The sequence below is a fragment of the Dermacentor silvarum genome, chromosome 11 (assembly GCF_013339745.2).
Source record: "Dermacentor silvarum isolate Dsil-2018 chromosome 11, BIME_Dsil_1.4, whole genome shotgun sequence".
In the NCBI taxonomy this organism is placed as follows: Eukaryota; Metazoa; Arthropoda; class Arachnida; order Ixodida; family Ixodidae; genus Dermacentor; species Dermacentor silvarum.
This window is the reverse complement of record NC_051164.1, coordinates 48,637,378-48,661,337: the sequence shown is the minus strand read 5'-3', so window position 1 is coordinate 48,661,337 and position 23,960 is coordinate 48,637,378. Positions and strand designations below refer to the sequence as shown.

At 44.2% G+C, this 23,960-nt stretch overlaps 1 protein-coding gene across 7 annotated transcripts in view; it reads left to right on the top strand.

Moving 5' to 3' along the window:
• The window catches only part of LOC119433836 (vinculin), a 68,337-nt gene that overhangs the window by 25,049 nt on the left and 19,328 nt on the right, over nucleotides 1-23,960 (top strand). For 4 of the 7 annotated variants that reach the window (XM_049658976.1, XM_049658977.1, XM_037701097.2 and 1 more), the window contains 12 exons: nucleotides 1,871-2,063; nucleotides 5,251-5,396; nucleotides 5,953-6,045; nucleotides 6,917-6,986; nucleotides 7,851-7,999; nucleotides 10,512-10,577; nucleotides 12,424-12,535; nucleotides 13,701-13,898; nucleotides 14,185-14,276; nucleotides 15,120-15,210; nucleotides 19,495-19,602; nucleotides 21,544-21,612. In XM_049658976.1, coding sequence (XP_049514933.1) covers nucleotides 1,871-2,063; nucleotides 5,251-5,396; nucleotides 5,953-6,045; nucleotides 6,917-6,986; nucleotides 7,851-7,999; nucleotides 10,512-10,577; nucleotides 12,424-12,535; nucleotides 13,701-13,898; nucleotides 14,185-14,276; nucleotides 15,120-15,210; nucleotides 19,495-19,602; nucleotides 21,544-21,612 — 1,387 coding nt within the window. The remainder of the gene's footprint in view (nucleotides 1-1,870; nucleotides 2,064-5,250; nucleotides 5,397-5,952; nucleotides 6,046-6,916; nucleotides 6,987-7,850; nucleotides 8,000-10,511; nucleotides 10,578-12,423; nucleotides 12,536-13,700; nucleotides 13,899-14,184; nucleotides 14,277-15,119; nucleotides 15,211-19,494; nucleotides 19,603-21,543; nucleotides 21,613-23,960) is intronic. The other 3 variants (XM_049658978.1, XM_049658979.1, XM_049658980.1) reach the window with 3 other exon arrangements.

Sequence of the window (23,960 nt, the reverse complement as noted above, 5' to 3'; positions counted from 1 at the left end):
TGTACGAGAATACTGCTCGAGGTCCGATACCCTTCTAGCCAGCTTTTCGTTTTCTTTTGCGAGTGTTTTGTTCTCTGCATTGACAGCGTCGCATTTCGCCCTTGATTCTTCGTACAGCTGGTTCATCATGCGCAAACTTTCGCGCATTTCTGCGATTTCTTTCCGAAGGGCGTCAACATCGCGAGCAAGTTCTGCATTACTGGGCATAGCTAAGAAACCACAGGAGTAGCCTTGGCAGCAGCAGGCGTGACAAAAGTTAAGAACAGAAGTGGCAAATGCCGTATAAAAGCGAAGACTAACCTGCGCAACCAAAAATTATTGCTTAGCGGTGTGTCCTTGTTGCCACGACTGCTGCTGCCAAGTGAAGCGCGGGACCAGGCGGATCCTTTTTTGTAGTGCTGGTGGCGCCACGGAGCGGTCCAGTTCAGTGGTAGCGCTGCCAGATGTCACCAGGTGCCCACGGTGATATCGACTGGCGAGGATGGTGGGCGTGAAGTCCACGTGCCAAGATGCCGTATGCTTGTCACCACAACGGCGGTGGAAATCAGCGCTTGCCGATTGCTGGGCTCCAATCTGCGCAACCAAAAATTATTGCTTAGCGGTGTGTCCTTGTTGCCACGACTGCTGCTGCCAAGTGAAGCGCGGGACCAGGCGGATCCTTTTTTGTAGTGCTGGTGGCGCCACGGAGCGGTCCAGTTCAGTGGTAGCGCTGCCAGATGTCACCAGGTGCCCACGGTGATATCGACTGGCGAGGATGGTGGGCGTGAAGTCCACGTGCCAAGATGCCGTATGCTTGTCACCACAACGGCGGTGGAAATCAGCGCTTGCCGATTGCTGGGCTCCAATCTGCGCAACCAAAAATTATTGCTTAGCGGTGTGTCCTTGTTGCCACGACTGCTGCTGCCGTTTGATCCCCATCTACGGTAACTGCATTCCAGTGGAGGTGGAATGCAAAAATGCTTGTGCAGTTTGATTTAGATGCACATTAAGGGGCCATGACACGGTCATCCGACTGTTCTCAGTTTATCATTGTAACTGAATGTAGAGGGCCCAATATGATCATACACATCTCAGTGCTCATTTAACTGAAAATTTCAGTTTGAAATCTCTGCCTCTAAACCCCTCCCATAAATGGCGTCCGTCATTTTGGCATGGCTGTGTGATGTCGGGAAATGAGGGCCCACTGCTGCGTCTTCTTCTTTGAAACAGTTCGAGACCACATCGGGCGTCTTGCTCCGCACTTACTGGCACCTAACGATGCAGCAATGGTGTCGCCATTGAAATGTGCCCACAATTGTGCGTTAAATTGTGCCCGCAGGGGAGCAATTGCCCTCGGGTCAGTGAGGGAGGTGCAAATGGGCCACTGGCAAAATATGTAAAGTAGACTACCACGCAAAGCTTTATTTTTCCCAACTAAAACTACCTGCCTACCATTCTGCTACAGGTTTGGTGTGCCAGGTAGGAAGCGCCGAAAGCATGTAGCTTCAGATTCAGTGCGCCTTCTTGAGTCCGTTAAAAATGATGATTGTTCATTTTTGTTGCATTCATCACTGTCACAGTGTCTCTCGTTTTTAAATGCGCAGCAACTAGGTGCTCTCTGCATGTGCAGCGATTGCATGGGGATTCGGCGGTTTTGTTTGATGAAAGTCACACCATTGAGACGAGGGCGGGGGGCTGCAATGGGTCTAGCCCCCTCCCTCCCCCCCCTAATGGGTATCCTTGTGCATGCCTATGGTTCCACCTGAAACGGATTATCAGTGCACTACTGGCGAGCCACTGCAGGGTGGCTGTCAAGGGACCAATCCTTGCCCCAAGCAAAATTTTCCCTGTGTGCCAGTTACCGATCCTGCCGTGTCATCTTTGCACACAGGGTGCATCGCCCCAGGCTCAGTCGCTGGCTCGCGGTGTTGGTCTCAAGTTGCGCGAGTTGAACAACCTCATTGGCCAGGCCATCACCAATGTGGAGCGTAGCGGCATCCAGCAGTTGGCGCACACCGTGGGCGGCCGCGTGGAACAGGCACTTAAGTGGCTGGTCAACCCTGGTGTCTCGGACCGTGGCCTCGGTAGGTGGCAGCAGACCCTTTCTCTGTTCACTGCTAAACCCATTTCACGAACCCTTTTAAAGGAGCACTGAAGCACATTTTAAACACAGACACAAATACACAGACACAAAGACAAAAAACACAGACACAGGAAAGGCATACAAAGACAAGACTTGTTAGTTATGGAAAACCAAGTAGCCCTACAATTAACTTAGCTATTCTAGACTATATGCTCTTGGCACGTAAAACGATGACACTTGGCGATTGGGAGGTTAGGAAACGTACTTAGCTATTCTAGACTATATGCTCTTGGCACGTAAAACAATGACACTTGGCGATTGGGAGGTTAGGAAACGTGGGGAAATATTAGAGAGAACAGTGACGTGGAAGCTGAGATAATCACATTTTTCTAGTGTGCTTTTGGCATGAATCGAGTAGAAGCCATTGCACCGTGTTTTCGTGGATGCAAAGCCGCCATTTTGGAACTATCATCAAGAGGAGAGATCTGAGCTTCAGATAGCCACAGCGCCATATTTTGCCATGCATAAATAACAGCAAAAGAAGCGCACGAAAAATGAAAAAGGAAATGATCTTATTGGCTGATGCAGAATTCAATCTCTGGCATGTGTTTCGTGCGCATTTTGACTGTGGCGAGCTGTTCTTGTCCTGGTGAAGTTTGGCGATTGCGATACGATGCTTCGCTGGCTCGTGTTGGTTTCGTTAATGTGTGTTCAAAATGCAAAATTGGTGAATTTACAGTTCTAAATGGCAGAATGGTCGTTCGGAAAAAAAAAAAAAAGAGGAGAGAGAGAGAGAGAGAGAAAAAGGGGCTTCATTGTGTGCTTAACTCCCTCCCCCGGTCGCAAGATGTCCACCTCTCAAGAATTCCTCAGGAGAACCCTGCTTTTAGGTTAGTTTAATTTGATACTTAGGTTGGGTCTTTGAATGCCTTGAATCATCATAGACACCATTATGGCGTCATGATGCTGAAGAAAATTTGCTGATGAAGCAGTAATGACTAGGTATGACGGTGCTGCTCAATAAAAAAAATGAAAATTGGCAGGGGATGATTGGTTAAAGGCGATAGCTTCGAGGTGTGAAACTTCTGAGACAATCAGTTGTGTGTGATACAAGCTTGCAACGATGAGAAGATGACTGTGATGACAATTAAACGATAATGACAGTTTGACAGCAGTGGCAGCGTGACGATAGCATGACAGCAGCTTAATGACAACAGTGTGATAATGAAGACAGTGCGACGACGATGTGACGATGACGATGGTGTGATGGCAGCATGACGGTAGTGGAACGATGATAGCGTGACGACGATGATAGAACAATGGCGAGAGGGTGACAATGCTGGAATGTTGGCGCAACGGTAACAGTTTGACAATGGCAGCATCATGGCAATGGAATTATGACAGCATGATGACGATGCGACGTGATGGTATGACAATGGCAGCATGACAAAGACTATGAAGACAGTGCCTGCGCGAGCCGCGTGGCCAAGGAGATATGAAACAGAGATCAGATACTCCAACCACGAAAACATGGAAATGAGTCAAAGAAAGCTATTGCTTTAATGAACAAGAGTGCTGTCTGCGTTTATTCTGACTGCGCTCGGATGTGATAGCCGCACCGATCTTGGCAACGGAGCGAGTCAGTGTACCATGATGTCATGATGCATCCACCTACCGGAGCCCCGAAACTGAAGCAAGTATATTAGAAACACGTATATTAGTAAATTATTTAGGACAATGTGACTCTTGCCATTATTTTTTCATGGGTTTAAAGAGTTGCGACCTTTATTTAATGCAAGAAAATTGCAATTCAGAAATGTCAGCTGGCTTTTTCGCAACGCATCATTACCCAACATGTGGCAGCCAGATACATAGCTAAAATCGGGAATAACGTGCAGCGTGGGCATTGTTACTGTTTTTGTACATTGCATTCTATCATATTTAATGCAATAAAGCATGAACAACGCAAAAGCTGCAAAGGATTGACCATTTCAGCAACACACTGGCCAGCATATTTTGGGCATCGTCGGAAAGCCTTTGCAGTGTAATACTTTGCCAAAAGGGTGTTGCTGGTATCGCAGCAATAGTACCGAGTCAGCTAATTGCCAGTCAGAGTGTCTCTCTCTTTTTCGGGCTACTCCAAATCTTCAGAGTGTCAAATTTTAAAGGACAATGGCCCTTATTTACTATAGACACTGCAGCACTATTTTCAATACCCCTTTTAAGTCTGTGAAGTTGGCTTTTCCCACATGTAACTGGACAGCCCAAAATGTGGCGGCAATCCTCGTCACTAAAACAGCAGCTTAGAGTTGAACGCATGTTGCTTACTGAACTCCAAATGAATTTGGGTGCTTCACACGCACGCACTGCATAAAGAAAATCAACAGCTGTGCACATATTAAAGCACTAGGCAATATGTTGATTGCAATGTTTTGATCATAGGTCATCACAGAAAAGCTACCTTGCCGTTAATGAAACTGGCCAATCGTTATCGGTGTTCTTTTGCCACTGTTTACTTATGGCATTGGTGGTTCTACCCTGCTGTTAATGAAACTGGCCAATCGTCATCGGTGTTCTTTTGCCACTGTTTACTTACAGCATTGGTGGTTCATACTGGCAGCCTTTTCTACAAGAAAATTATGGATGTTTGTATCTCTGACAGTGAAGGCTCTGTGAAAAGTTGATGTGTTAACGTTATAGGAGAGACAGTCGTCCGCACCGCCAGAAAAGAAACCGTTGTCATCAACTGCATTTAATAAGTGACGGATTCTTGCAATGTGGGTCCATTCGATTTGCTTGTGGGTCTCTGCGGGCACTATGGTACTGTAACTAACTCTGTTTGCCTGCTTCCATTGGATTTGTTTGATTATCTGCACTGTCGCTGTTGGACCAAAAGAGCAACCTCGTTCATGGTGCAGTGCCATTGAAATACCCTGAAAGACACGAGAAGCTTGCACAGAAACCAAAAAGCAGCCACACGTGCCAGGCCATTCAGTGATTTGGCCAAGCAGACGACACGGACCGCACCTCAGCACTTGATTAAAAAATGAGAGCAACGTGCTTTATTGGCACTGGCGGCACCACGTATGCGCTGCACCGGCACTGCCTAAACTTTTTTGGCACCGGTGCTGGAAATCACGTGTGAATCGAATATAGCCTATATTTCAGTGTTTCGTTCCATCTTTCAGGCGAGCATGCCATCCAGCTGACGGTGGAGGAAGGCCGGCGGACTGCGGAGAGCTGCCCGATGCCGCAGCGAGCTGAGATCGTTCAGCTGTGCAACGAGATTGACTCGCTCACGCGCAAGCTCAAGGACCTGTGCAGGCGAGGCCAGGTGTGTGTGCTTGCGCAGTTGATGTTGTCTTAGCAAGGCAAACTGTTGGGTGCGTTGGCAAGCATTCACATTTTACAAAACGAGCATAAAATTAAAATGAGGACGAGAACTTCACTTGGACGATTGGCAGTTGTCTTTCTCATCTTCATTTTGTGCTTGTCATGAATGTTGCATGACTGAGGAGTTGGGCACGTGATTGGCCAGTGGGAAAGCAAGTGCTGCTCAGAAATGCTTGCAAGGTGTTATGTGGATGGAAAAAAGACACTGGGGAGTGACTGCAGTGGAGAGACAGGGGACTGCGGTTTTCTAAAGAAAATGTGAAGTTCAGGATTTTAGCTGAAGGGTTGTCCAGTCCTTTTTGCCTGGTCCTTCTGTTTTCTTCGTTCTCACCTTGTACGCCTCATTAACACAAGCTGCTTTGTCCTTGTCTTGTTGTTCTCTTTTTGGCCCTTCTCTTTTGCACTGTTTTGCAGAATAATGATCCTTATAGCAAGATTGTTAAACTGGTTTGTATCTCTGTTGATCTGTGCACCTTTGGTCTCATTTTGATGAACAGGGCAACTCTCCTGAGGCGCTGCAGACTGCTCGACTCATCTCGTCCAAGCTGCTCGAACTGAAGCACAAGATCCAGAAGGCTCTCGTCAACAGGGTAAGGAGCCATAGCAATGCATGGGCAGCGTGATGTAGCACAGGCAAAAGAAGAGAGACAAAGCAAATAGACATGTGCTGCACTAGCAACAAAATTTTTATTCAAGGGCAAGGCTTACATAATACGTATGACCATAGGTGACAGAACATGTGATGTAAGATAAATTGCAAAGGTAGATTGACAAAGCCAAGGGATAGTTCATCGCTACGCTTGGGCACTGCCTTTTCTTATGACTTGTTTGTCAATGTAGGGTCGACAGATTTATTTGTTCTTACGCTGCGTGAGGCACTTTGTCACTCGACGAGGGTGTTGGCAAGACGACGAAATTAGATAGGTGGCTAACCACAATGCACGAAAACAATGGACACTAGCAGATAGCAAGCAGTATTCTGGGTGATCATAGTCAGGAGCATATCTAGAATAACAGTAGCAGGGGTTGGTCACTGCAGCAGTTCGTAATTCAACTGAGGTTGCAGTTTGCGAGGAGTCGTGTGGGGTGATGCGAAGTTTCAATAGAAGTCTGTTGCAGAATTAGTGGCTCACTGGTAACTACATGCAGTTGGTATTTTGTCCAAGTGATTGCTTTAAAAGGACTTGTTTTGGTGATGATGTGGGTTGCTCAAGCAGGCGACGTTTGAAATAACGAATTTGTCTGCTTCTGCAGTTTGTTATGTAGTGTTTTCTCTTTTGCCGTAGGAATCATGAAAATTCAGTTCAAATTCAAATGTGATGTTCTATTGCAGCGATGTATTTTAATAATGAACAGGTGTCTCCGAGAAGAAATGTTATTAGCTTCATAGGCAAATCCCAAGCAAAGCTACAGGTTTATGGTTGAGCATTGTAATCACCCTGACTGTGTTGTTGCGTGCAGGTGGTCGAGGATTTCATCGACATCACTACTCCTTTGAAACAGTTCACCGAGGCGGTGCACGCTCCTGAGGGTGAGGCTGCTGCTCTGTTGCATGATTTCGAGGATCTTGGCTCTGTGAATAGCACGGTTTACGGTTGGACTAGTTGTTATTGCATTGCGAACATTGCGCCAAGTAAAAGAAATTGAGGTAAGGCAGACATGACATGCGTAGGTTTACGACTATGGTTTTTTCATACCTCCCAAGTCTCCAGAATTTTTCGTAACGTTCACAAAATTAAGCTCGTTCTACGACTTTGAGAATATTGTGTCATGTTTAATGAAAAACATATTCAGTTCCTGAAAAAGTTTCGGTGTTCGGAAATGGGTGGCGCAAGACGTCGTATACCAGAGCGGTACTTTCTTCAAGCAAGTTTATTCGGTATAGTTCTTGAAGGAGGTGAAATGAGCGACAGCAGTGTCGCTGAAAAGGGGCTCACTTATCAGTTCCTGCTGTTAAAAGTTTGCTGCTGCTTGTGTGCTTTGTCTAAAGTTAGACCATCGTTAATCAAGTCTGCATGTCTCCCTCAACAGGTTTGTGCTAAGGGAAAAGTTTTTGAGAATGCATGTTGTCCCCCCTTTCCCGACCCTTCCAGAAACACGTGTTGCAGGCATGTGTGCAGAAGGTCTGGGCTATGTCTCCAAATTTCCTAATTTCATCACACCACAGAATTTGCTTTTGTCATCAGCTGCATTCTTCTTGTTCTGTCTACTCCGATAGACGACCGGTCATCTTCTTTATCCATTGCACAATCTGCCCAACTCCACTTTATTTTTCTTAATCTTGGCTAGAACAACAGAACTAGACTGTTATGTTGCAATGACTAGGAAAATATGTTTACTTGCCACGATGGACAGTCTCGATGGCTTTGCCGACATGTGCTTTCACCTCTCACAGGTACACCCAATAGAGAAGCGAACTTCCAGGACAAGGCTCGCAACCTGACCGAGTTCTCGCAGAAGGCAGCTCGCACAGCCCGAAACGTTGCTCTCGGTGGCGCGTCAAACAAGAAGCTTGCCGAGGCGCTCTTGTCCTCAGCAGCTCAGGCGAGGCTCCATTCGATCATTCATTCACTCACACTCATTGCCTTGTTGACAGTGCAGCATTTTAACTTTGGGTCAGTGCAGAAGTCGTTTTGCTTTAAGGTTGTGATGAAGTGACAGGCTTTGGTAAGACATGTTGTAATAATGCTTCTGAAACCATTGTTGTTCTGCGACACAAGCAGGGGAACGGCAAATCTCTACCATACCTAAACGTTCACCAAGTGGTGAGTATGAAAGGCTTATGAAAGTAATTGAACTGTCAAAGGGCCTTTCAGACATTGAAACTGAGAACGACATTGAGGGATAGAAGCATTCCTTTATTGTAGAGCGCATAAATTTCGGTTGAGAGGTGTTTGAATGGTCAAATTTTTAAAGTAGAATCAAGTATAGTTAATCTTTGATAAAATGAAAAGAGATATGACAAATTAATGAATATAGCAATGTCAGTACAAAAATTTTCTTGTCGATATTAGTCTGTAATGAAATATGGGATATATAACGAAGGTATTTTTGTTGCAGAGGCAGCTCTTATATGACGGTAGCTGACTGCGGGCCAGCTGCACAAATGCTGTTGGCCATAAAGTGCACACACATCACGAATGTGCTATTTTAAGCTTTTGACATTTATTCTACCAGAAAACATACCTTGAGCTTTTGAGCGAAGAAATGTTTGCTTCGCTATAACTGATATTGTTTTGGACCTTGCATTTTTAGTTTTGTTTTAAAAGTATATCCATTCAAATAAAACACGGCCAACCAAATTTTAGATTTACCTCATTATAACAATAGACTTCCGTTAATTCGACTCTGGTTAATTCAATCCCGACCGAATGTCCCGGATGGCACAATACTGGAAGCCAGAAAATAGTACATTAAAAAAAATTGAAGCAGAAAGCTTGCCCACTTTAGATGTATTGTTATGTACTGTTTACAGAATCCTAATAGCCTTTTTCATTGCTGTGTTCGAGTTGTAAACTTGAGAGTCGATTTTTCTGAAATTCTGCAATTTTCAGGAATTGTAAAATAAAAAAAACTTAACAGCCTAAATAAAAAAATTGCTTCTTTACAGTCACTGGATTTTAACTTCTTCTTTTAAATGCTGCAGGCCTCTTCAAAATGCTTTAGCTCGGGAGCTCCTATCCAAATACATGGAGACGAAGAAATCATTTTTCTCACCAACCACTGCAGCGATTTTTGATGAAGCTTGTTGCATAATAAATAAATAATTAAATAAATAAATCAATAAAAATAAATAAATAAATAAAAGAAAACTTTATAATCTAGTAATCTTGGGTAGCAGAACTTCGATTTATGCTATAAAATGTTTTTTTTTTATTCTTAAAAATTGCAAAATATAAAAAAGAACTTAAGTATCATGTTTACAACTCTGTAACTCAATAATAAGAAAACAACAGTATTAGAATTCTGCAAACTGCACCTATTGAGACATCTAAAGTGAACAAAAATTGATTTATTAACACCGCTCTCAAATATACCGCTAATTTGTTTGTAGGACTTTTGCAAAACCTTTGTTAACGTTATTACAATTTCACCTAAGCAGTAAATTCACCTGTGACATTTGTCTGCCTGAACATTTCTGCTTCTATGTGTATACTGTGGGTGTTTATTATGCACATCTTCCTCATCTGTATATTATCATCATCACCACCACCACACTTTTGCCCATCCTCTTCTTCGCCTGTATCTGTGATCATCATTATTGCGTGTGTGCTGCGCTGGCTCGCTGACGAGCTCCCGGACCTAATAAACGTCTCAAGAGGGACGTCATAATATTTGGATTTGGCACCAAGCTAAAGCTTCCCCTTAACATTTGTTTGTAGTCTGCCTTGAAAGGACTCTCAGTGGTTGGGACTACTAATCTGGAACCCTGCCCTACAGTGTTTCAAATTGTGTGCATTGCAGCTTGCGACATGAAACCCCATCAATTAAAAGTTAATGTGACCTATGAGAATCAGAATCAGAATCAGTTTATTCAATACAAAAACGGGGTTAATTACATGGTAAGTATATACAGAAGGAGGTCCTGTAGTTAAAAACTGAAATGGGACCTCCTATGCATGATGACAAGAATTATTAATACAAACAATGGCAACATGTAAAGTTTACGATAATACAGGTTTTAAAAGACAAGGCATAAATGAAAAAAAATAATAAATGCAGCAGTTTAATGCATAAGAACAAGGCTGCAGTTTAGACAATAATAGGGAGAACTACAAAGGGTCCATTTCCAAGAAGATGAAAAGAATGCAGGAAATAGAGAAACACGATTAAAGTTAAAAAAAAAAAAGTTAGAAAAGAAAAAAAAAAACATACTACACTAAAAAAGCCTCTGGGACTTTCAGTGTCTTAATTGGGCTGACATAGTCTGTCAGTGTTGAACATTTTGTGGGCTGACCGTGACTGTGCTGTGACAGGTAGCATGTCATATCTAGTGCATTTGCATTCATAGCTGGGTGAGAATTCCTGTGACATCCTTCGTTTTTTTCCATTTCAGGTGGAGAGTTTGACCCCGCAGTTAGTGAATGCTGGGCGCATCCGCATGACCTACCCAGACAACAAGGTATAACTGAGTTAAAGGGGGCACCACCAGTTACAGTCAATGATAAATTATTCAGACACAGATAATTCGGACATGCCTGATTATTCGGACAGCTTTGGGGTACTGCCACTAGCCCCGTAGACCTAACCTACAAGGACGACCGAAATTTTGGACAGCTTACTGTACGTCATGCGATAATTCGAACTCTGAATGCACGCAGACCCACTTAGTCAAGCAGAAATAACAATTTTCATTTTGAGACTTCACCAGCGTAGTCATCAGCCATGTTGCCGACACTCTATGAAACTGAAACTAGTGAAGCTTCGTCGATCTAGTAGTTGCTGACGAGAATTGGCGCACGCATTGACTGTACTTTCGTCCATCTGTAGCGACAGCACGACAATGGCCAAGATATGGGCTGCGATTTTGTAGCGACGGCTTCCGCTCGATTCTACACTGCTCTTGTCATCCACCGTCCATGGCCGGCTGATTCGTTGATGACGCATGCAAAGTGTCGCTCTGACCACTAACGAAGCACAAAAAGCGTGAAAAAGAACAGCATGAAAGTCATTCCTAGAAAATCGCGGCCATAATATGTTTAGGCCGAGGGCAAGCGTATGTGTGCGCGGCAACACTAGTTGACAAATTTGGGCCACATTCTTGAACGATAACTTTCTAAGGCACTTCTGTTCTCACAATATTTTGTCTGACTATCACCGGATGCATCGATGGGCGGCAGCATTTTGGCACAGCAGTAGGCTTGCGTGTTTGGCAATGTGCCAAGAATGACGGTCGGCTCGTAGGCGATCCGAGTGATGATCCGAGAATATGGCACGCCTTTTTTCGCATCTTGTGGTTAATAAAGTCACTTATTTTTTGGCAAATCTGGTATTTCGGACTCCCGATCATGCGGAGGTTTTGGCGGTTCCCGCTGAGCCCAAATTATTGGTTGGTGACTGTATAGTCATTATATTGTCAACTTGTCATGCTTGGCCTTGACTGCTGATATTTGGTTGAGCATAGACGCATGAAAACTGGATCACTAAGCATTGCTTCACTACAGCTCAATTGCAAAAGGCTTGGGCCAAATACACCGTTTTATCACATGATTTAGGAACTTTTTGTTTTCATGTCTCCAAATGTTTACCTTCGACTAGCCCTGACTTGTGCGCCAGCAGCGAAAGAATTTATTTTTGAAATGTTTGGGATGCTCTGACATGTTTTATGGCAGTTCAAGGCTGGCACCAACTTTAAAGTACTACGCGTCTGTCAGCTTGCATTGAAATGCTGTGCAATTGTGTCTGCTATTTTCTCCGAAAGCCTTCGTTACACACTCTGGAACAAGAATGCATGGAAAAATGCCAATGCCTGGAGTGCCATGTTATAGAGGGGCAAATGTCTAAATGTTTCTCTGGGGGGCCCCCTCTTAAGTAGACCTGCCTTGAGCGTTGATCGACTGGCATTCTGTAGCCGCGACATATGTCAGGGAATTAGCCAGAAGCCAGCTAGTGAACATTAGTTAATAAGATAGCTAAACAATGATTTGCATGCAATTTATGATGTTCACGAGTGTAGATAGTGTGTGCCTGATAAAGAGTAAAATCACTTTGTCAATGCCCAAACGTCTGGCATGTGCACCTCCTGACCACTGCCAACTGGTTCATCGGTATTAATTCAGTACCAACAGTCAAAAAATTTAACGGGCTCTTACTGTAAAGTATGGAGTGCTGCTCATGTTTGTTGATACCACTCTTGAAGCCCATTAGGGTCACTTATAATTAACAGGCTGGAGTTGCCACAGTCAAAGGAATTCTTGTCTTGTTTGAAAGACTGCTGAGCGACACCCAGTGGCCTTTGCGTGTTGCAGGCTGCGGATGAGCATTTTGAAAACCTCCACAAGCAGTACTCGGAGAGCATGATGCACATGCGGAACCTTGCTGACGAGGCCACGGACACTGCGAGCTTTGTCAAGGTCACAGGTGAGCTAAGCTGCTTCATTTACGTGAACTCAGTGCAAGGAAAAAATGTTGGGTCTTGCTGCTGCCTCCTGCAGACGAAATTAGCAGTGTTGGCTCTAATGTTAGGTATTGCCATGCTTGCGCTGTTGTACTTTTGGCCCGTGATTGCTCGCGCTCAGGTAATCACTGAGCCGCAAGTCATTCTTGCGTGAGATGCACTTCTTGTATAGAAAACTTTGCGAACATTGCCTATCACTTAGATCACAAGATTGGCCCAGCATTATGAGAGTGTAGGCATGTTGGTAACACTGCAATACATTCCTAAAGCTTAAGCAAGCACTATCGACTGCCGTTGAATATACTATACTGTGGCCAGACTTAAGCAGTGTGATTCGATTCAGCAGTTTCTGGCTGTGCTCACAATTGTTGTTGCTTTGCTTCATGGAGACACGCCTTTTGGTTCGTGTTTCTGCTAGTAAAGTGCCACTACCCTGTTGCAGTATTATGCAGTGATGAGGAGGCAGGTGTAAACACCTCATCTAGCTTAACTGCTGACTTGTTCTTTCTCAATCTTTGCGCAGATGGGGTGTTTTGCAGTACGTCTTGTTTACTGCTGTGTTCGAGTGCAGTAATTGCGCTTTTCGTTGCGAATAAATTGGAAATGTACATCGTCAGTGCCAATGCCCGCAAAATGTGTTGATTTTCTTGGTGAAAGGAACAGTGCTGCCATCTATCACCATTCTGGTGAAGCATGGCGTGCTCTGTGTTTCACCTTCACATTTACAGGCAGCAACCATTCCTTCCTCTGAAACAATTGCTTTTGGGTTCTGTGTTGCAGCAGGTGATGTGAAGTTATGATTTTGTTCTGGATTAAACAGGCTAGTGCTGCATCTAAACATGGTAGTAAAGAAAATAAAATACACTGTGAAATGCTACATTTGTGCAATGTTTGAGCTGTGAATGAGCCAGCGATTTAACCGGAAGAGCTATTTACGTGTCTCTCTTAAACAACATTTGGCAGATGGATCACGTCACTGATGAAGGTGCATTAGATCATGACTGGTTAGTGTAGGGATTCTTTTTGCTCCATTCTATTTGTTTCTAACCAGGGGCAAGCACCTTTCGTTTAGTTCTTTATGCAGCCTGCGAGCCCTATGGAGTGATGGGACTACTTTGCATTGCGCAGAGGACATGATCCTGAAGCACACCGAGCTGTGCGAGGACGCCATGGCTCGGCAGCTGCCCCAGCAGATGGTGGACAACACGTCGAGTATTGCTCGGCTGGCCAACCGTGTCCTCATGGTGGCCAAGCAGGAGTCGGACAACTCCGAGGACCCCATCTTCATTGGCCGGGTCAATCAGGCCGCCGACAGCCTCCAAGGCAGTGAGTGGATGTTATTTCCATTGTAAAGGCTCAACCGCATGTACGCGATTTTCAAGTGACGGCGACAAGAGACTGGTTTGGCTGTCGCAGAAGGTGATATGTCACCCTCGTGTCGTGACACCAGTTTTTGGCCGGCCAGAAAACTTAGCTTGCTGCTCAGAAGTCCAGAGCCAAGAAGGATGGTGCCTGAAGCTTGGGCATATTTTGTATTTCCGTACTATCAGCTCTTTTTTTTTTTTTTTTTTTGCTGTCTGTTTGAAGTTTTCATGTTCTTGTGCCTTTTCAGCTGTGACCCCCATGATCCAGAATGCCAAGCAGGTGGCCACCCGTATCTCGGACCCAGTGGCCCAGTCCCGCTGGAGGGAGTCCAACAAAGCGGTTAGTTGGGCCTAACTGCACATTAAAACACGCTCACATTGCTTGTGCGCGCACATTAGTTGCAGCTCTGGGTTTGGCTTCCCTCAGCTGCATGTTTCCTTTTTTTTCTTCAACTGTAATCTCCACTGCCTTGCATACAAACAGGAAGATAGACCCGAATTTGCCCTCTGAAAGGAATTGAAAACTGTACAAGTTCCTTTGTGTCGTTCTTAAGAACAAAGCACCAACAGAGTAAGATAAGGAGAAATCAGGTACTCCCAGACACTGCATGCAATTAACATGTATTTATTAATATAAACATACAAATAGCATATTAGAAGTACCGTATTTACTCCATTTTAACATGCCCTTCATGTGCACCTAATTTTTGTTTCCAGAATTGAAAAATGCAGTGCCTTCGATTGTAACATGAACTCCAATTTTCATACTTCAAGAAATTATGATTTCAATGCCCTTGATTGTTCGTTTACTAGTTTTTCATTATAAGAGAGGGGACAGAGTAACGGTGATTTGTTGTCAATGATGCCAGTGATGATAGCTTGCCACTAATGTAGATTTAGTTTTGTAGTTAGTAGATGTAGATGTAACTAATGTAGATTTAGTTAGTAGATGTAGTTTTGGTAAATGTTTCTTGAAAAAAGTGTGCATTAGAAATGGAGCAAATACGATATGTGAAACTGTGCATGCACCAACACCACAGACCCTTCCTAAATATTCAACAGACATCATCATAGCCGTGCGCTCTTCAGTGCCGCTTTGAAAGTGATCAACTTTAATTCAACTTAAATTGGATGTCTGGCTTGTCACTCTTGGCTGATGTGGCATACTCTGCGTTTCCTGCAGCTCATCAACGCGGTTGGCCAGGTGCGGCAGGCTGTGACAGTGACGCCCGAGGAGGAGCTGCTTCCGCACCTCATGGGACTGCAAGCAAACGGTAAAGCCAGAATGGCCCATCATATTCTGTGTTATCACGTGATTTCACACCTCGAGAGTCACGTGAACGGCAGTTTTGCTACCAGGATTGACCGTGCTATGCATGTGCAGTGTCCTTCGAGTTCCGAGTCACAGAAGCGTTGTACATACGCAAACTGTAAAGCGGGAGACACGTGGTAATAGTAAGTCTAGTAATTGTATCTAGAAGGACAACAAAAGGGGCAGGAAAGGAAGGGTTGTAGCCATCCTAAGTGTCTCGCTTGTCATTGGACACCTGAACTGTCCCGCAGCCGTGCAAAAGCTACAGGAAAGGGGAGAGGAAAGTTAGAACAGGAGAGACGTTACAAAGGAAATGGGAGTACATAAGTCATTACAGAGAGACATAAGGGTAGGTACTGGAAAATACAAGAGCAAATAATCATGCAGACAACCCTCTCCCCGCCATAAAATGCACTCTTGCCACAAGATTCACTTATGAATAGAATTTTATGTTATTTGTATTTTCACAGTATGATTTAGCATCCGATCCGGCATAAACTGGTCCGAACAACCACATTTAATAAGTTTCCAGAATGTTACAACAAGTTCCAACAGCTGGAGCAAGCATCTTTTACACGCGTTGGGTTGGACACTGCGACGTACCATTGTCTCCTGCTTAACCCTTTGTTTTGTGGAAGTTTTGGGGAGTATTCTCGTGTCATGATGGCAGTGTTGTTGTTTTGTTTATTGCAGTGTCGTTGTTTGCCGGTGTACAGTCAACTTCCGTTAATTCGACCATGACGGGCCTGTGAAATTGATCAAATTATCCAATGTGCCAAATTAATCATGATAAAAAAAACTAAAAAAAAAACTGATTCATTTGGCAGTATCATCCTGATTCTAACATGCCCCCAAATCACACGTGCTCCCACTTCCCATGTGTGCAAAGTAGAAAACTAATGTAGAAATGGCATTAACACTTTCGTGACCGCGCCTATTCCCGTCGACAGTATGTTGTCGATGGTACAAGTTGAATTTTCGCGCCTCTCCGAGCGCTCCGGACAGCTAGCGCCATCGAGCGTGTTAAAAGAGAGACTATTTTATCGGTTTCGGTTTTGTGTTTCTCTTTTCCACCGCGCGGGGATTTTTAAAGCGCCTGCATAGTCGGGGTGACGAGCGCTCGTCGTTTGGCATCTACGTCGCGCGCGTCCGCTCCACGGAAACGGCGGGTTTCGACGGTTTCCGACGCATCTGGGCTCGAATTTGCGGATGATCGTAGCAGCACAGACTCGGAAGACGACTTCGATTCGTCGGACTTCATTACGAACGAAGAAAGTGCGGCAAACCGCCCCGGAACATCGACGGGTATCCGCCGTTCAGTTTTGCTTTCTTCTCGGACCGTGTTATCGCTGCCGCGTATCGACGTAATGATTTCCGGCGTGTTCTAAAGGTCACAGTTCTTATCTGCAAGATGTAAACGTCGTTCGGACGGGATCATTTACCGGCGGACGCGCAGAGTTGAGTTTTGTCCACGAAGACGGCCGGGAGTGCACCTTGGAATCGCGCTCCGAAGTGCTGTGTGTACCCGTGTGCCTCAAGAACTTTTGTAGATACAGAGCTTATATTTGCAGGCTGATTTCATATATCCCTTTTCTTGAAAATGTATATTTCGATTTTTTAAAATATTTTTTTTGTGCAAAGCAGCATTGATGTTTTTATCGATCTTTCTCGTTCTTGATGCGATTTTTTTGTTTTGATAATTTTTTTCGTAGTATTTTTAATAAATATGCAGTTTGAAATTAATACCGTTGGAAAGATAATTTCTTCTTCTACAATTTGATACCATACACTTCAACATGAATCATTTCCTGTGGCAGAAAAAAAAATAAAAGCCATACTACCCGAAAACTACTGATTTTCCCGCGGTCACGAAAGTGTTAAAGCACCTAAATGAAGTAGTTAATTAACGCGTGCCCGATTTTTTAGCAAGAAAAATGGGCAAGAGTCTAAGGTGTATTGCACAATAGCGGCCGAGTTTTAAGATCAGCTTCACCACAGTACATCTGTGTTATGCAGTAAAGCATATGAACGCCTCAATGGGTGTTTTGGTATGTCTGATTGCACCAGGCAGGCAATCTTCAACAAAATTTTTTAATTAAAAAAGCACGTGTTGGAATTGGGTAAATACTGTAATCGGATATTGTGAGCTATGGTTATTGATTGAAAGTCTTCCTAGGGCTGGCCGAAAATAGGCCTGCCGAGGCAGACGCTGCCACTGAAGGGGTCGCTATTAGGGTCACCATAGGGGTCAGGCACTTGCGTGCCGACTGGTCAAGGTCAATTTATCGGGCGAAGGCAAATTTTGGAATCGAAATTTAAAAAATGTATAGAAATCCATAGGTGCCGGCCAGGACCTTTTGCCAGAATCGAATTAACCGAAAATCGAATTAACCGGAGTAGAATTAACGGAAGTCTACTGTATCTGCAAGTGCAGTGTCAAGTAGTATTGAGCAAGTGTGAACGCTTAACCCTTTTATGTTTTTCTTTTTATTGTCAGTTTCTTTACCGAAACTTACCTAAACTACCTATTCTGTATGACAGAGTGAGATTATCTCGTAGAAGACACTCGGCTGACAAGAAAGGCTAGGCTTGTCCAAGAAACAGTTTTGGGACAGGTTGGTGTGAGCGAGCTAGGCTTGCTCGAAGCATCGACTCTCCATGGTCTAAGGTGCCCTTGTGCTGTTCTATCCCACCAATCAACAATAAAGTACTAGTTAAAAGGAATTCAGTTAGTGACCTTGTGTGTATTTTCAAATCCTCAATTTGCGAGGCCTCAAACATCATACTGTACTGGATTGTACTGTACTGGATTGTACTGTACTGGATTGTACTGTACTGGATTGTACTGTACTGCCTCGCTGTTATGAAGCCCTAAGACTGCTTCATGGTGTCTTGTTGATGCTTTGCTGTTTCCACGCCAGTGTCACGTAACATTGATATATGCCCTGTGATGACTGGATTTGGGGGGCTTCTACTTGAAAGCAGCGATGAATGTGCAAAGAGGAGAGGTTTTACCATGTTGCTGTGACATGTTTGTGGGCTCATATCAATCGCAAATTAAAGTTGCGAGCCTATCTCTTTCGGGAGAAGTGTAGCTGTTTTTGCTGCAGTACTCCAGTACCCCTTCTGAGTTTCTCATGCATAATTATTTATATCAACTTCTGTTAAAACATATAGACCAGATTATTTTAGCCTCGCACGCAGGCTGCAGGCGCGCTCCAATACTCTCGACACCACAGGCCACCTCTCGGCGTGGACTGCGGGAATCAGCGGATTAGCGTGCGTTTATTTGTGCGTGGTGCTTGTTAGTGTCGTTGCTACTCACGGTTTGAGTGAGTAGCAATGATGTACAAAAGCTTCTCGTCAGGCCGGCATTGTGCCGTCGTCGGCATTCTTGATAGGAATGTGGCTTTCATCGCATCCTTCACTCGGTAACTTTACACTAGGTGTGAAACGCATTTCAAAAACTGCTACCTTGTTTGGATAAGTTTGTCGAGGCACGAATGAAATGTAGTTTTATAGCTTGTGAGTTTTACTTTTGTCAACAACTAAAGCTTTGCCACAACACAGTGTCATGTCACTGCAAACCACAGCAATGCTACATGCAGCTGTAGCATGCTTATTGGCACTAATTATCTTGCACCATGGCTGGCACTTGCCAGAACACTTAATCTAACAGAATATCTCGCTTTACGGCGCATGGAAACGAATGCATATGTTTTCTGCAAACGAAAATGCGTCGCCCTCATTGCGACCATGATACCACGAAACTTCAGAAAAGACGCGTGTTCTACTGCATTCGTCATGCATACATAATGCAGAAGTGAAATGAGCCTGCACTTAGCAATTTTAAGCGTCAACGGTTCACTTGAAGAGCAATTCATTACCACCGCTCCTGCTTCCGCCAGTGCAGCGATTCGCGGTGCCCGCAGTCCACAGCCAATGCTACGCACCGTGGCTCCACCGTCGCGAGAAAATGGCGGCGCCCGAGAACGGCTCTGAATTCTAGTCCATAGGTTGTTCATCTTTCATGTCTTCGAGCACTGAACTAACTACTTGCCGTTCTTTTAGTAGTGACACAAGTGAAAAAAAAATGTTAAAAAACAGTTAAAAAAAACTGTTTGGACCATCTTTCATGAACCTCTTTCTCTCGTCTTTTTTTATTTTTTCTTTTATTTTTCCAATGTCCACTGAACTGTGCATTCATCCACCTGCTCCCTTTTGTACTTCTGTGGCCCTTCTCCAGCCAAGCCAACCGTGCGGTCTCACGACGTCAGGGTTCCCGACTTTAATGAAATGTTTGACGTCAAGATTGAAGTGCCACCGGCTGAGAAACGCCCGCCTCCCAAGAGAGGTACAGGTGTCCACAAATTGGCCTGGACTGTTGAAGCAACCCCTTAATGCTTGATCCCACTTGCGGCACAAAAAAAAAAAAAAAAGAAAAAGGGGGAGAGGGTATCAACACGCCTCCTCCCCACCTGTTGATGTTGCTCGCATAACACTCCCAATGCCTAAATGTGTTCGTGGACAGTGACAGCTTTGCATGGATTGGCGTTTGCATTCTGGCAGTTTTAGACGTTCTCTGTTTGTGCAGCTTATTCATACTTGCAGCTGAGCTGAGAGGCAGGATGACTTGCTTCCTGAAAGAGAGCATACTGCTCTCCTTACCACAGATTCATCATTCTACCTTGCCTATTGTTACCCTGCGTCTCCTTAACACACATTGATTTGCTTTCTGTAAGGCATCGCGTCCCTCACTGACCAGAGTGGTGCCCCTTTTGCACTCTCTCTGGTCATCGGCATTGCAGAAACTTAGATGCGCAAACGTAATTTCCTCTAAAGGCAGGCGTAACCGTGCAGGTTTTCCGAACCTCTTCCTTGCCCTCAATGCGAGGCTGTTTTTCCAAGCTTTGTTTGCTGCTCCATTTGCTGCTCCAAGTTGTCTGACATATCTTGAATGAATGCCAATACCGTCTCAGGTGCGTGTGCCTTAACGGTGGTGTGCGATCCCAATCTGCCAACTGCGTGATGACAACATTTATTAATGCCTGTTTTGGGTTGCCCCTTCATGCCATTTTACAGTTGTATGTGAATTCGCTTAAGTCTTGGCAATTGGCGCCTGTGAGTTCTCTCTAACTGTGGTGCTTAGACATGAAGCCCAAATCTCCCCGGTGCTTCGCTCCTCCCATTTTGTGTGATTTCTCATTATTGTTCTCTTTTTGTTGTTCTTTTTTTGTGAACAAAGGGTCATGTGTACTACCTTAATACCCGTGTCACATGGGTGTTACAAGGCCCTTTAAGTGAATTCTGTATTGATGGGATAACCAGCAGCAGCTGTGTGAGCAGTGTCAACAATGATTGTGTCCTCAGTGTGTCAAGCTGAAAAAGTAGTGCAAAAGTTGATGTCAAGACCTTAAAAGCCTTTGAGTGTTGATAATGAGCATTGTCATCCACTTACGGTTTACATTAGTATATAAAAAAATAAAGGGTCAACCAAGTGTTGATGCTAAGGACAAGGTCAACTTACATGGTGATTCAAACGATTTGATGATTAAATGTTGATTATATCTCTATATTGTTGCTTTCTATCTCTTTTTCATGTTCACTATTCACTCATTTTGTATCTTATTCGTATAGAATTTCACTTCAATTTCAATTTTTTTTTTTTGTTACTTGGACCTTGTCTTCTTTAGCGTTGACACTTGGTTGACCCATTCTTTTTTTGACCAAGAGGCCAGGTGGGCTAATTCCGGAGCTAGTGCAGTCTGTTGTGCAATGTGGTTAATTTTCGACTATATTGGCACTAATACCGGCTGTACCAGTAATTTGATCTACTCTGCAACTATTTCTTGCTTCTTGTCTAGTCTAGTTGGGACCTACAGTTCGATACATTCTGCGACTCTGCGATTCTCTTAAAGCTCAAAGGGCCATTTTTTTTTTTCAAGAAGTGATTACAAGATACCTAGATACTCCAAGCCTGTGTGAGGTCAGCAAAGAAGACCTTGTCTTCAAAAAATAGCTGGCAGTGTCTCTTATTAAGTTTGGTGCAAGGAAACATTATAGGCAAAGAGAGTGCGCTATCCTTAAAGAAATAACTTCTTGGGAGGGGGCTCCTTTTAAGATATAGCTAAGGGCGAATCAGGAATTTAGGAGGAATCTACACAAGGAATTGTATCCCGCCCATTCCGTGTCAGTGGCACGAGCAGCACTTGAGTGCTGACATACACCAAAGTGCAAGTCGAGTTCCGTCGATGGCTTGACTGTGGCTGGCGTGATTTGTTCCTCGCTCAAACAGAAGTGGTGGCGGAACCGCCCATTCAGAAGACGACCATTCCCAGGCAGTTGCAGGAACACAGCTACCCAGGTGGGACCAGCGGGAATGGTTTTTCCTCGCAATTCCGCGCAGGAGTTGGCCTCCTGATTGCTGAATGGCTGCCTCATTCTTTTCTGAACAGCTTTGAGAATGAATTTTCTCTTGCGTGCCACTACTTAGTTTTCAGTCTTGCCAGAGAACTAAAGATGGCCCAGCCTGACTTCGCGAGTGTCTTGGTTTTCCGACTTTGGATTGGGCTTGATGCTGTCTGGCGTGGATTTTGCTTGCGTTTGATTCCAGAATGAATTTTTAACCTTTCTAAGCACTGCAGTGTGTTTTGCGGTGCCTATGCATTCGTTGTAAGGGCTCATGGAAGTTTGCTGTGGCGTTTCTTCAGACCTGATGCTGAAGCCATTCCTATAAGCATTAGCGTCACTTTTTTTACACCAGTTGCAAGAGGCTGCCTGAGAGTGCATGTGCATCTAAGCATGAGAAGAATCAATGCCTGCTGTTTTATACACTCGAGCTATGGCAACATAGAGTTGCGTTTGTGGCATTCTTGCAGCGGTTTTGATGAACAATGAAAGGCTTGTCTTGAGTTGGCCTTGTGGCTTGGCTTTAGCAGCGTGGTGTGTAGACCGCATCTGTAGCTCCAGTCATGGCACACTGCACATTGTGCATATGACTGTACTTGAGAATGTGGATGTCGGAATGTCTAGAATGTGAATGTTGGAATGTCTCCAGGTGCTTTGTTCGTTTCTGCAAAGGCGGTGGTGTGCATGGACCATGTTGATGTGCTTGATTCATTTCTTTCTGTCTACTGTTTTGCTGTATATCATGAGCTTTATTTTTGTGGCATCACATAAGGAGGTAAAGGTTCGAGCCTCAGCCTGTTTCATGCCTTTCCTAGGTTTGTGGTTACTGCAACTGGACGCCTATTCTTTCCCATGAAGGAACAAACATTTCAGAGGAGTGACTCTGCTTACATGAATAGTTGAGCAGTGCAGTGTGCTTTACAGGTGTGTCACCGATAGATGATGTGTCATCTGTAGTTGGCTGTATGTGCTGTCAAAAAGATCACATCTGCTTTCCATGTACCACTCTTGATTTTACTCGCTGAGCGCATTCATGCAGTTTAGGAAAACCTCTTCACCATAATTTGACACCTTTTTTGATGATAATGCCAAGACAACTGCACCTAAAATTAATGTGCTTTGTTTTTCTTTAATTTCGTGCAAAATCCTCGTTCATGTTTGCAGATTGGCATGTGTTTTGACAGGTGGCGTCAGCGCACTGTTTGCAGTAAAGGAATCCTTGTCACAGCACTTTTAATGAAATATTGCTAAATCGGACAAGTACCGTCACTCGAATTAGTGTGCAGTTTATTAAGTCAACAAAGCTCGTTTTCAGTGCCTGTTGGATTCGCATGGTGGTTACAGCACCAAATGTCGGGCTGTTTAATTTCTGCAATTATTCTGCAGTTGTGCACTTGCATCAGCGCTTATCAGGGAGCTCTTCCTTGTCAGGCATTGTCGTGATAAGTGCATGCTTGCGCAATCAGAATTGGTGCTATCATCCTAATGAGCACCGTGGGGACAGGCTGAGGCTCTGCCTTTGTCTCCTCTTCTGAGAACTCCAGTGTACATTTTTCCTTGGTTCACCCTTCCTATGACGTGTGTGTAAGCTTAATCTTACTGAAACGTAGTTAACGTCCCGGGGTTAAAATGCACTTTTTTTATGACTTGATCTTTATGTTTTGCTATATTTGTCACTGTATAGTGCTGTTACAAGTGCAAATTTAACATATCCGTCCCGGGCGTCTGCGATGGGCGTGCAGCGAACAAAGTGGGGACCTCAACATTGTGCTCTCTTCAGTTTGAGTGAAAGAACTGTACTGTTGATAAGTCAAGCGTACCCTTGGCAAGACAAAGGGAGTTATGAAGAAATGTTTATTGCGACAGAATAAATTAAGTTGTTTGCATGTTGCAAGTTTTGAGGTTCTAAAATTTTTAGCTCTAGTTTATATTTAAGGACCCCTCACAGTGGGAGTGTTTCTGGCAGCCTTTGAGTAAGTGGTGACATTGCCAGTGGTGTTAACGTTCCCCAGTATTTTTCTTTTCATTTTTTGGTTTTGTTGCTAGCGAATACGCAGTTACCTTTGTACCACACAAAGAGCATTGTTGTGCCCTACAGGATGACTTACCTTCAGTGCTTATGAGAGCGCAACTTTTTTCACTAGCACCTTACGTGCTTTCACCTCCTTCCTGTCTGTGTACACGCAGAGATGTAAGAAACAAGTACTGTTAGACTTACTGAAAAGAGCTGCAACTGGAGATTGTTAACCACTCTATTGTTCCAAAAGAAAGCACTCATTAGGGAACGAAAGTGCCTAGAACAAT